This window comes from Anabrus simplex, chromosome 2 (assembly GCF_040414725.1).
Source record: "Anabrus simplex isolate iqAnaSimp1 chromosome 2, ASM4041472v1, whole genome shotgun sequence".
Lineage (NCBI taxonomy): Eukaryota > Metazoa > Arthropoda > Insecta > Orthoptera > Tettigoniidae > Anabrus > Anabrus simplex.
This window is the reverse complement of record NC_090266.1, coordinates 1198332996-1198346566: the sequence shown is the minus strand read 5'-3', so window position 1 is coordinate 1198346566 and position 13571 is coordinate 1198332996. Positions and strand designations below refer to the sequence as shown.

At 38.4% G+C, this 13571-nt stretch overlaps 1 protein-coding gene across 2 annotated transcripts in view; it reads right to left on the bottom strand.

Moving 5' to 3' along the window:
* Window positions 1–13571, bottom strand: part of LOC136864792 (cyclin-dependent kinase 12) — a 461166-nt gene that overhangs the window by 151019 nt on the left and 296576 nt on the right. For both annotated transcript variants that reach the window (XM_067142182.2, XM_067142183.2), the window contains one exon: window positions 9513–9714. In XM_067142182.2, coding sequence (XP_066998283.2) covers window positions 9513–9714 — 202 coding nt within the window. The remainder of the gene's footprint in view (window positions 1–9512; window positions 9715–13571) is intronic.

Sequence of the window (13571 nt, the reverse complement as noted above, 5' to 3'; positions counted from 1 at the left end):
AATACTGACTTTCTGAAAATAGTTTTTGTCCACAGACACACAACTGTTCATTGCCTTAATGCTTACATGAAGTCTTCTCGTTATGTTGTTTTATTTAATGTCATTCTTCACTTCACCGAAATAGACTCTTGCACTCAATGACGCCAATCCGTGACAAAAGCAGGCAACAGAAGTAAAAAAGTCCCTGGAGGTAAATCATGATTAAATCAGACGTAACAGAAGATAAATTTAGCACATATGCTGGGAATCTTTATTCAGCAATGAATGTCAGGCTCAAGATTGTAGAAAAAGTTGCAATCTCTTAATTTTTTAAGAACTATTTTCTAACAGCGAATTTCCAACATACGGAACTACATTTTTTCCCATTTGCAGGAGAAATGGAGAACTTACTGTACCCGGAATGGTTACAGGTATGAGTCCATCCCAATGTTTCCCCGGCGCATGTGTGCCGTCTTCATGAAATGTTCGCTGGACCACATGGTAATACTCGAAAGTGCTACATCTTTCCGCCCAACATCTTTGGACAACATGGAGAGAATAAAATTGACGGTGAGAACTTTGTTCTCTTTTCAGTATGGAACATCGTCTGTACAACATGAAGTGGACTGTTCTCAAAGGAATAGAATAAAATATATAAACTGAAATCTTGTAAACAAGTAGGCTTTTGACTCTGGGCTATTTGACTGTGTTGGCCGAAGGCCCTGTCGCTCCGCAAAGTGATAGATGGCCAGGGAGAACTGTTAATGGTGCTGGTAGACTTTGAGTAGCGCCACAAGTGTGTTAGCTAAAAGTGTTAGCAATTTCTGGTAATATTAGACCGTTCAGCACCCGTTAAGTGTCATTGTGTGGTCCGTCATCGGTGGTAATGCAACCGATCACCTGTATATTGTCGAAGGAACTATGAAGCAACACCAGTACATTAAGATTCTAGAGAAACGGCTACTTCCACAAGTTCGTGAATGGTTCCTAGATGCCAAATTTGTGTTTATGCATGACTCTGCACCTTTGCACCTTATCACAAGACTAAAACTGTGACAAAGTTCCATCTGGACAACAAAGTGAACGTTGTGGACTGGCCTGGCAATTCTCCTGACCTCAACCCGATCGAGAACCTTTGGGGGCTGATGAAGAGGAAAATTTGTGCTCGTAATGTCACGAATAAGATCCAGCTGATCGAAAGACTAATCAGTCTGTGGCGTCATGATGATGAAATTAAAAATAACTGCCTCAGATGCATTTGTAGTATGCCCGATAAAGTCCAAGCTGTAATTGCTGCGAAGGGATTTTCCTAGTTTCCTTAGTTTTTCATGATTTTCATTAATATTTCAAATGGAAAATTGTGTAATATTTTTGTCAGAAATCAAATTTAGATTAATTAAATGTATATCAGTGAAGTTTAATTGTGTATGTCTTATCAAGTTTGGAAAATACAACTTTCATCTAGTGGCCCTAATAATATGATCAACCACTGTATATGCTCCCAAGTCCCCAGCCTGATGTATCCCTTAGGATACGACAAAATAACAGCCGAGAGGATTTGTCATGCTGACCACACGACACCTCGTAATCAGCAGGTCTTCGGGATGAGCAGCGGTCGCTTGGTAGGCCAAGGCCCTTCAGGGCTGTAGTGCCATGGGGTTAGGCCACTTTGTGACATGGCAAGGGTTGGCATTTCTGAATTATGACAGAAGCGCCATGGCGGAAAATCGTACAAGAATAGTCACTGTACTGTGTTGTAATGTACACGGAAGCAAGAGACCTCCCCTCGTCATAGGAAAGTTCGATAAGCCACGATGTTTTAAGGGCATCGGGTACTTTCCGTGCAAGTATAAGCCATCTAAAATGGATACAGTATGGTAATCCAATGAATAAAACACTTGTACAGGGGAGCCAGTATAGATTTCTCATCTTTAAATCATGTTTTCTTTTTCTTCATTTCATTGTGTGAGGTTATGTTTGCCAGTAAGTTATCCAAGTGCATTATTTGAATAATCTAAATGCACCTTGTTGGGTATATTTTGGAAATAGTTTTATCCAAGGCATTTGAAAGGTTTAAACTGTGAATCAAGATTAATTGCATGCAGTAACGGGTCTTAGAATATATTGTGACGCCACAAGAGTCGGCGTTTCTGAATTACAAGTTGGCAGTTAATTTGAAATAATGTAATTCAAAGTCTGGTTTTTGCGTCCCAACGACTTTGAATTAACGAGATTTTACTGTACATAAACTGCAATGAACATAAATTACTTCGTACAATGGAAACTGAATATGATGTGGCTTTCTGCCCTCTTTCTTTCATTATTTTCTGCCTCCATTTCAAACTTGGGTGTCACCGTAGAGATCGAGAGCAACTGGGAGAACTTCGCCCAACCTTCAGGTCCTGTGACATAACCTCAATGACACTGTGGCTGAATAGCATGCGCTAATCTCTTACCTGCCCGCCCGCTTACAGTGCTGTATGCCCACGGGAGGAAATGTCCAGCATGAGCACCTCTGGTTTAGCGTATTTTACACTATTCACTTCTCTTCAGTACTGCTCAATTTTTGATGGGTGGAAACTTGATGCAAAAATGGATAACAGCATATGTGAAGAAAAGTATGCTATGGCATGTACCAACAAGACGGTCGGTCAAACCTGCACATTACTGCAAAAATTAGAGAGTTCTGAATTCGGCGTTCGCTCTGCCTTGAAGTGAAGATAAGATACAGGCACCTGCCAACATCTGCTGCTGAAGATGAACACATTGTGATCTTAAGCAAGCAAAACAGAAGGCCTAAAGCTGTGGACATCTGCCCTGAAATCAACAGAACTATAGAATAACCAGTGCCGGGGTGAACTGTGAAACATCGTTTACGTGATGTTGGGTTGTTGTAAGAAGTGATGTTGCCTCTTGTAACATGCAGACATAAATCTCAAGAGACTTCAGTGGGGCAGACAACACAAGGTGTGGACCTCTGACCAGCGCATGGCCAACTCGATAGGTAGTTCTGGCCTGCTATACATGACAGTTACACAGAGATGATGTCACTCGTTTAGTGCTTCGATATGGAGGTATGAGTCTTGTTCTGATGGTGGTTTGGTAGCACATTGTTGCTATTTGAACATTATTAGAGGCGTTTGTCTGTTTATTTGTGCTTGCAAGTGATAACTGTATGAAAAAGCATCAGTAAAAGATGTATTTTAGGCAATAGTAGGTCTGTGATGTTTGGGACATCACTGTATATTTTTAATTATTGAACTATATATTTAATTGATAAGATGTATATATTTAATCACTGATAGGTCATTTTAAAATTAATATATATATATATATATATAGGGTTTTTATCATCCATTTCAATCATCATTTCATTTCTTTGTATCGCGGCTATAACGTATTCTGAACGAACAAATTATTGGGTAAAGTATTTCAACATCACGCATATTAATAACTTGCAGTAAATTTTCCAATAGCCGTTGTGAGGTGACCAGAGTCAGCAGGCTAATTTCAGCCCAGTTCCAGGAAAAGTACGTCATCGAGGTTACGAGAGATATTACCCTCTCCACCTCATGAAAAGACAGTTGATACATTATTAACACCCACTTTTCAAACTCAGCTTCGAGATGCTTTATTTCAGCGGGAAAGTTCAGCCTATGTGAATGAACGTAATGAAGCAACGTGATGGATGCACAGCTATACAAGGGAGAAGGGATGAGACCTCGAATCTTACTGGACCATGTGATATGGCTGATGGAAGGAGACTTTTGAACCAATATATACCACCGACAAGGGCTGGACACTAACATTCTCATTCAGACTCACATTCAGATTCGTATTCGGAGATTCGGACATTCTGATTCTGATTCTCACGCTTGGAAGATACTCTTACTACGATTCTACGTCTACACATCGGAGAAGATTTTAACTTAGTTCACTTCGCATCTGAGTATATTCTACTCAAAAGTTACTCTCATTGGGACTTGTTATCTCAATGACGAGAGGTAGTCAACGGGAGACCGGTTTTTGACTAGTATAGGGCAGGAGAGCTTTTATTATGAGTTTAGCTACGCTACTGTTCCGTAATACGGAAGAATACGAAGGTATTCTCTCCATGAACATAACCCATGGTGGTTTTGCACTTAAAATTAGGACTCATTACGACTTTATGTAAGGAGTACAATAGGAAGTGTTAAAGACAGGAAATGTGGATGTAGGACTGGAATCCAACAACAGATGAGGCAGCCTGTACGAGAAATCCACCCATCTTCAGCTTCAAGACAACAGAGTCTACATTTGGTGAGCTTATGGCATAAGTTACTGCAAGTCTTCGCGCAACAGTTCATTTTTAAAATTAATTTCATTCAATTTTCTTTTGCTTCCGTAAGTTCAGATTTCGTTAATACTTCGTTACGTCACGTTTTTCATCTTAATAAATAGCTGCTTTAATTTGTATTTTACGAAATGATTATTAATGATCCTTAAATTCCAAGTTAGTGTACTTAATGATTTGTGTTTCGTTCACCCCACCCCTGGGAGTTTTTTGAGTCTCATTACGTATTTTTATTTATTATTATTATTATTATTAATTATCTACTTTTGTTTTCAAGCCATAAGCTTGAAGACTGGCGCCCTTGAGATACTGTTTCTGGAGAAACAATGACATAGCATTTATTTATTTTAATATTAAAGTGACCCGCCACGTTATAAATTTGTCATACATCTGTGGGCAAAGTGGGTACGTCACAGGTCTTAACTACTACAGCATTGTAATTCGAGCAGTCTGATGTTAGGTCTGTTCCTCAAGACTTGTAACCTTAAAAGGCAATATTGCAAGGCAAAAGTGCACCCTAGACGGGTTTACTATAATAGGTATGATGATTCTGAAAAACGTTCCACAGCTCGATGAATACTTGTAGGAGACGTATTCGAAACCCCTCAAGTAATGCTCAGAAACTTGGCCAATCAGCATCAAAGGTGCAAGAGCGACTACAGTGCTGAAATAATGGTTTCCATAATTGCCATGAAATGAATAAGAAATGTGCAGGAGCACTCACCATTGTTTGAATGGGTTATAATATTGCATTAAAAAGCCTTCTGTTACTTTTCACTGTTGATTCTCCTTCAGTAATGCTCACAGAACACTAGTCAATTAATACATATTAGAAAAGTATGGTAATATAGAATTTAACTGTGCTTTCTACATCCTATGACCAAATATGCTATTCATATGATTCTGTTAAATGTAACAACATACTTCATGCAAGTTCAGCACAGTCCACTACAAAGAACTATCTCCCAGTTCTGGTGGTATTAGAAACAAAAGAACAATGTCACCAATTTTGAGGAAATTCATAATCATTATGCACCAGCTAACAGTTTACATTCAATTGAGATTCAAGCTCACGCTGAAGTTTAAATGAGCAGATATTCCTGCAACTGATGTTAGGGAATTCATACCAAGATAAGGAAGAATGAATCTACCCGACAGCATTAACTGCAACTAATACACTGGTGGCCATTAAAATTCCCAAACTAAAAAAGACAGCAATCAAAGCCACATTTATTATTTAGACAACCTGATACTTGAATCAATGCACCTACAGCTCATCCCAACAACGTCAAGTTCTTCCGTGTGTGCCAAGTATAGAAATTTGTATCTCCTGAAGACACTCTGGATGGCAATAACAGTTGCTTCTTGGCAGAGAGGATGAGATGTTAGATAGGTGACTAGTGTACAGTACAACAATCCATGTAGATTCAACAGGTTGCTAAAGTTTGTCTGTCTTAATTGCAAGCGTTCTATGGTGTGGTCATGGTTGTGTGATCAATTAGCAGACATGTTCAATTGGTCAAGATGCTGAGAATGCTTGCGTCACTGATGGGCATTGTGTGTCATGTGGTCATGCAATGAACTGTTGGTAAATATACCCCAGCTACAACATCTCAGATACGTAACAGTGGCTAGTCATTAAATCATAAACCTGTACTAGGTGTGACCAGAACTGGGATCAAAAAGCACACAGTAATGCCAGGTGTTGGACCAGTCTAGCGGTACCCAAAGCAGCATCCTTCCAGGTGCTACATTTTCAACACAATTATACATGCAGATGTCTGAGGTATGCAATCAAAAACAACAAAAGCAATGGAAGCCTTAAATTAACAATGTAAATACTATAGACATGATATAGACTTTTGGGCTTATGCCGTGTCAAGAAAATAAGGTGAAATTCGTTATGTTTCGCACAGAAATTTGCTCTGCGTCATCAGAAGAAAATCTTGACTGTCCATGAGAAAGGCTTAGAAACCTCATCCCAACAACATCAAGTTTTAGGCTTAGAAGCCTTTCTCGTGGACAGTAGAGATTTTCTTCTGATGGCGCAGAGCAAAGTTCTCTGCGAAACATAAAGAATTTCACCTTATTTTCTTGACACAGCATAAGCTCAAAAGCATATATCATGTTTATAAGTATGGGCTGTGAAAGCATCAATAGCAACAGTGTCAATACTGTAAATGATGATGAACTTGAGCACAGACACCGTGTGCAGGGCATTACGTCTGAATTTCAGAGCAGATGTTAGTTACATGGCTGTATGATTCATCATATCTATACACCAGATAGTCGTCTTCCTCGTTGGGTGGTGCAAAGGGGCTCTCGAGATTCATCATGTTGGTCACTTTGTCCCTTCTTGATCCACCAATTTCAGATTCGCATCACTGTAACCACATTTTGTTCAGTAATAACAATAGTACTACAGAATGATAATTCACTATCTCAATATGCCACAGTTCTCCTGCAATCAAATTTGGAAACTTACTGCTATGGTTATCATTTTCTTTATGATGCATACTTAAGACAGACTGTGACACACAAATGGTGAGCAAGCACACTTCTTCTATCATACCTGCCAACTTTAGAAATAAAAAATAGGAAGATTTTTAAATTCTTAGATCTCATCACGTACATTGCGCCGCAGTCTCGATGTAAAAAGGACAAGATAAAAGGCATAGGCTAGGTATATATTTAGAGTTAGAATGTGACTTGACCATTAAATTTAAAATCTTGAACTAAGAAAACATGAAAATGGTTACAACAAATTGTACCTAACCATTCTCATCTATGAGAGAGAGAGAGAGAGAGAGATAGAGAGACAGAGACACACACACACACACACACACACACACACACACACACACACACACACACGAATAATAATATTTATATCACGCCGACATATGGAATAAAATGCATTATAGTTTCCTTCATTAGACTGTAAAATAAACAGAAATTCAATTTTACAGGTATCTCTGAACACTTGGAGATAACGTTTATGTTTTGTGGCCATAACGTGAAGAGAAAATACCAGAAAATGTCACCGACACAACTCCCTGCAATACATTCAAATCAAAAAATTATGAAGTAAGAATGAACATTAATGCACTGAAATACTCGAAACTATCACATACAAAACAGATCAATTTCTCCCATACATCATTACGACTTCGACAGCGGGAAAAGCACATTACTCTTTATGAACTCTTTATGCAGCCATAAGCTGCACAGGTGACTGACATTTTCTTTCAGAGAAGTATATACTTCAGTTTATCGGGAAGCTCCAGTAGTGATAGTGAAAAACAATCCAGCTTTTGCCAAACAGCGCGCTTGCTCAACTTCGCACGCGACTGCAGCACCAGTGCTACCTTTAGTGTATTATTTACTAATTCTATGGTCTCAACTGTGTAACTCAGTTTGGGTAAGTATTGTGGTGGGATCTGCCATTTTATTGTAGGGCCCCACATGGTGCAAGTTACCGTCACCGCGTCAGGTGACGTCACCAATCTAGGGGCTACCCGCTCGCTGTGGCATGAGCAAGGCGCGAGCGCGGGCAAAGCACCCTCTCCCACCACTCTATCTTCCCCATTTCTTCTCACATAAGGCCTCCTAGCAGTGAGAGAAAGTACTAGAAAGTAAACCCAGATCATATGGAAGCGAGAGGGTTCTTGGGTCCTCTCCTTTCGCAAATTATTTGGAATTATTGGCCTCCATATAAGGCAGGCAAGATAAGCACCAGTGGTTCAGTTCAGTCAGATAGTTAGTGCTATTGGGGTAGTTCTGTGAGCGAGGACTGGATGGAGTACTTTGTGAGAGAGTAATCCCGTTGAGTTCTAAGCCAGTCCAGTGGTTGAGTTCGAGTTCAGTACGAGTGGAAGTTCAGTTCAATTTGGGGGTTTTTCTGAGCTGAGAAGTTAGTGCAACAACAGCAGTTCTGTCCCTGAAGTGAGCGATTATTACGACTTTGACAGCGGGAAAAGCACAGAACTGCAAGAAAAAACATGTGGCCTACACCTCCAACGAAACTACGCACAGAATGATGTTAAACAACGCGCAAACCACACAAACTCATTCTTTCGTCCCGATTAATTAATGGAGTCGGTGGCCTCTCTCGCTTGTAGGACGATTGCTGTCCCGAATTCCCAGCTGTAAGGCAAAACACACTGCTATTGTGAGAGGAAAACACGAAACACGAAGGCGGACAGGCTATAGGCAGGGATTGCAAACCTTTTCCAACTAGTGTGTCAGTCAAGGTCTTGTTTATTACTTTTTACTGTCTAGTGTGCCATCGGTTATTTTCCTTAAAATCATCATGAAACCCCCTCATTTGACTTAATTTAGGTATTAGATTATATTACTTATAAATCCATTCGGCTGAATGCTTCATGATTTTATTTTGCAAACATCACTGAAAATTACATTTCAAACAATCAGTTAAATTTTAAGAACACGATACATTTTCGCTTTAACCTAATAAAGTATGTAAAAAATTAAGCCATAGAATCAATTCTGACATATTTCTTTATTAAAGCATAGTGATAAAATGTGTTATGTTGGTAGATTTTTTATCTATTTATTACATAGAAAATCATTAAAATATATTAGTATGTTGTGCGGAGTGCTACAGAAGTCGTGTTCACGTGTCACCCAGTGGCACGCGTGTCATAGGTTCGCCATCCCGGGCTACACACACGCCAAATAAAGCATCAAATAAATACGCTTGAAAATGAGGTTGCATAAATTACACAAGCATATAAGAATTTATCCTTGGGGAAGAGTATTGACCGTACTGCAGGTTATATTGTTAAAAAATACAAAGAAGTAAAATTAAATCGTAAAACCAGAAGACAAGTAAAATTAAATCGTAAAACCAGAAGACGAGTTAAAAAACGGAAAGTTTCCGGGTAAATTGGAAGGGTTGGCAGGTATGCTCTATGTAACACTATTTTTCTGTCTGCACCTCTTACACTGCTTCCCAAGGTCTGATTGATGAACATGATATGGAGGTGTTTGGTGGTGTTACTTATATCACCGTCCTCCTGTAATCTATAGATACATCCTTCTTGGTGTTCCAATTTTAATGGCAATCAGTGCACGATAAGAGGAGACTGTTGCTCTGTGATCTCAAATTCTAAACAATTACTGCAAGAAACAGATTACATACTCTTTAGCATACTGAAAATTAAACAAGAAATCGTACCTGAAACATGGGTTTTTTGGCGAACAATTCTCCCAGTATACATCCACAACTCCATACATCTATTGCAGGTCCATATTTCTCCTCTCCCAGCAACAATTCAGGAGGACGGTACCACAATGTGATCACCTTATTAGTGTATGGGCGTTCTCGTTCTGCATTATATAGTCGAGCCAGCCCAAAGTCTGCCAACTTCACTTCACCTCTGTCAATAGACAATATTTCCAATTTTAGTAATATAATTTACTATTCAAAATGCCTATAAAAAATATTTTTAAAATATAGAAAATATAGAAAAAAAATATTTAACTATACCATAAGAAGGGAATAATTTTCACATAACAAATTAGCCATAATTCATATTTTCACTCATGGTGATGAAAAAAGCAAGAAGAATAAATAAAACTATTTCTGAGTACTGTCATTTTTTCTGATAATCTCAAATAGTACAAGAAATTTCAATTATGTATGATCAATGATTGACAGGAAAGAGAACATTACCAACTAACTTGAACTGAAAAGTAATAGTTGCAATAAAAAGTCAGATTATTTTAGAATCATAGAAAGTTTTTCAAGAATAATCCATATGCTATTAACATCCAGGTAGCAAGACTGTGATTATACTCAACCTGCACCGGAACTATAAATATCCAGTATTATCCAAATGTGCATTACCACATGTAGTGCTTTGATGCTCCAGGATACACTCAACTCTCGATTTACCGTAATTGGATCAACCGTGTTGCGGCTTAACAGCAATATCAAGAACACTAAAAATGCACGAGTGTTAGGAGTTACAGTAATACAGAATTACAAAGAATTACAGGAATCCTCGCCAAAAGGCTGGCAGAGAAGCTAGAACCCCTTCTACCAGAGGAACAGTTTGGTTTTAGAAAGGGAAGGTCCATGACTCTGGCAGTAGAAAACCTGTTGGAACAAATAAAACAGACGATAGAAAGACCAAAAGGAAAACTACATGTGGTTTTTGTTGACTACTCAAAAGCCTTCGATATGGTCAACAGAAAGGTATTAATAGATAAACTGGAGGAACTAATTGGAAGAACGAGCACAACGACCCTGATATCGAACATACTGGCAGAAAACTACATACAGATAGATGATGGAATAAACATATCTGACTGGCTGTCACAGACAAACGGCGTCCTCCAAGGCGATCCACTCAGCCCTATCCTGTTTAATGTTATCACGAACGATGTCACCAAAGGAATGGCAGGAACAAGCACATACGTATACGCTGATGACATGGCCATCGCAGCGACAGATATAGATAAACTGCCAGTATCGCTAAACACACTATGTGAATGGGCGGAGAGAAACGACATCCAGATAAACGAAGAGAAGACGGAATTGGTAGTATTTAGGAAAGGAGGAAGACTCACTGAAGCAGAGAACATCAAATGCAATGGCAAACTGCTCAAGAGGGCTAACAATTTTAAATATCTAGGTATCACAATTCAAACAACGGGAAAGAGTTTCAGTTTACATATAAGATCTAGAGCAGTGGCAGCCACTAGAGCTATGAATGAAATCAGAAACATCACACAACTATCGATTAGCACAGCCATGGACCTGTTTAGGTTAAAGATACTACCTGTTCTGACGTATGGCCTAGAATTAGTGGGAGAATACCTCACGTACAAACAGCTGGAAGAATTGGAGCGAGTAAAGGCTAGATACCTGAAGAGAATTTTAGGAGTCCCGCAGAATGCAAGATCGAGGCTAGTGTATGAGCTTACCAGGGAGACCTTCCTAATAGAGGATTTGAGATGCAAGCTCATACTTCCAGCTAGTACCAGCTTCAAACAGCTTATACAAGATCTGCATGAGAAGAAAAACAACATACCGGAGGACTTCTATGCAACATCTGCTATGCAAGACAGGACCTGGATGGAAGCTAATCATGATATGCGACACGTGACTACGAGGTTGGCGATCCATGGTTTCCACCACAAGGTGTGCTGTAACAAATTATTTCACGAACCAAATAACGAATGTGTGTGTGTGAGTTGTGCTTGGAATTCTGTGATAGATACCATATTGTAAAATGCAGGAATAGACAGAAATCCATCGTAGCTTATAGCAAAGAAAAGTAATGTGTATGTAATGTAAATGTAATGTAATGGTATTCTGCATGGCATGTGCGCATTTCCAATAATAATAAAAGTGTCGGGATGAAAACAATGGCGTATGGCTTTTAGTTATGGGAGTGTCCAAGATTGCCCAACAGTAATAGTAGCAGGGGTAGCGCAACAATGAAGTTACTTGTAGCTGGTGTGCTGTTTATTTTTCCATTTATTAATTGTGCTAAGTGCTACTTTTACTGTAACGTATTCGATAAGTTAATAAAAAACAATACAGTAGTACCATTTATTATAATTTTAACTGTACTTTCAGTACGCCTGTTCTATTTTTAACTTTTTGCACGTTCAATTCGATTTTACTTATCCGGGAAGCCTTAACCCTACATTATCACGGTTAATCGAAAGTTGGGTGTATATTTGTACTCGTGACTCAGTGGTATTTCTGCAATGTGAACAAAGGAACTGGTATCCTATGTCATATAAACTCCAAATTAGAAATCTCCTTGCAGAAATTCAAACATTCAATTTAAGATATATCACAGCATATACAAAGAGTAAACGGAAGACAACGTGTACCGCTATAGCCCAAATATTCTGAATAAAACCCTTTTATCTAGAGACACATTTAACCACCACATTTCTGGTAGATACCACATAACCATACTGTAACACTGGACCACATGCTACGAAGAAAACATTTAAAATCTTTCTAAATACAGTCAAACCTCATTATAGCGATAGTTCATTAAATGATGAAAAATACTTGTAATAACGAGCTATCAAACTGAAAACCACACAAAAAATTTGGTGTTTTAATAAATTTACTGTCCATAAAACTCACTGCAGAACAATGACACTGTAGATAGTTCAAAAATCTGATAACAACATAGCACAGCATTCACAAATCCTCATAATATTAAGAGGTACAGTAAATAATTTCTGCAGGATTTCTGAACGGAGTTTTAATAAACAAGTTGAATGCATATGCAAGTTTAGCACACTGTTATGTGAAGATCCTCATTATTCCTTCTATTCGCTGTTATTACTTCATTCAAACACTTTACGGCAAGCTCAGACCTGATAAACCAGTAGAGTGATAACAGAATATCTCACCTCTTCACAAAGAGGCCTACAAAATTTTCTACAAACAATTTACATCTGCAGATGATTAAACTTTTCCTAAATATCTCTGATACATAATTCCTTAGTAATATTTTTAGTAGTTTGTAAAGTATAGCTTGATGTCATGATATGCTCAATACAACACACCTTCCTTATAACTTCCATAGCTTCCAATACTGCCATGATGGGAGCACTATACTGTGACATTTCATCCTAGGATGAAATTTGCAGTTAGCAGAATTCTCATCACAGCGAATGGAAATGTGAAGGCAAGGAGCTAGCAGAGGTCACACGTTACTCCATGTGGTGGATGAGGTGAATGTTAATCAGGTGTATGTCTAATTTATGGTAAGCATTTTTGAACTACTGATTTCTGGTAACGTCGGAGAAATTGTGACGTAAAAGTTAACTGAAGGCTTGATTTTTAAAATGGCCTTGTACACTCCAATACTATGAAAATACTGTGCATGAGTACCACAAAGAAGTAAATATCAAAGTAGTGATGTTGACTAGGAAACAATTACCCGATGCAAGAAGAGGGAATACTGCCATAAGGATGATGTCTAGTGAATATTAAACTTAGAAGAGGATCATTACTGGACAATTCAATGAATTAATCTGCCAGGAATTACACAATAAGTGGATTGTATTATTATAATGGTGTACTATTTCACCTTTGTTGTTCACATTTCACATGAATCATCTCCTGAACACTGCAAAGTAGTATTACATACATACATACATACATACATACATACATACATACATACATACATACATACATACATACATACATACATACTTAATTCTAGACTGTTATGCCTTTCAGCATTTAGTC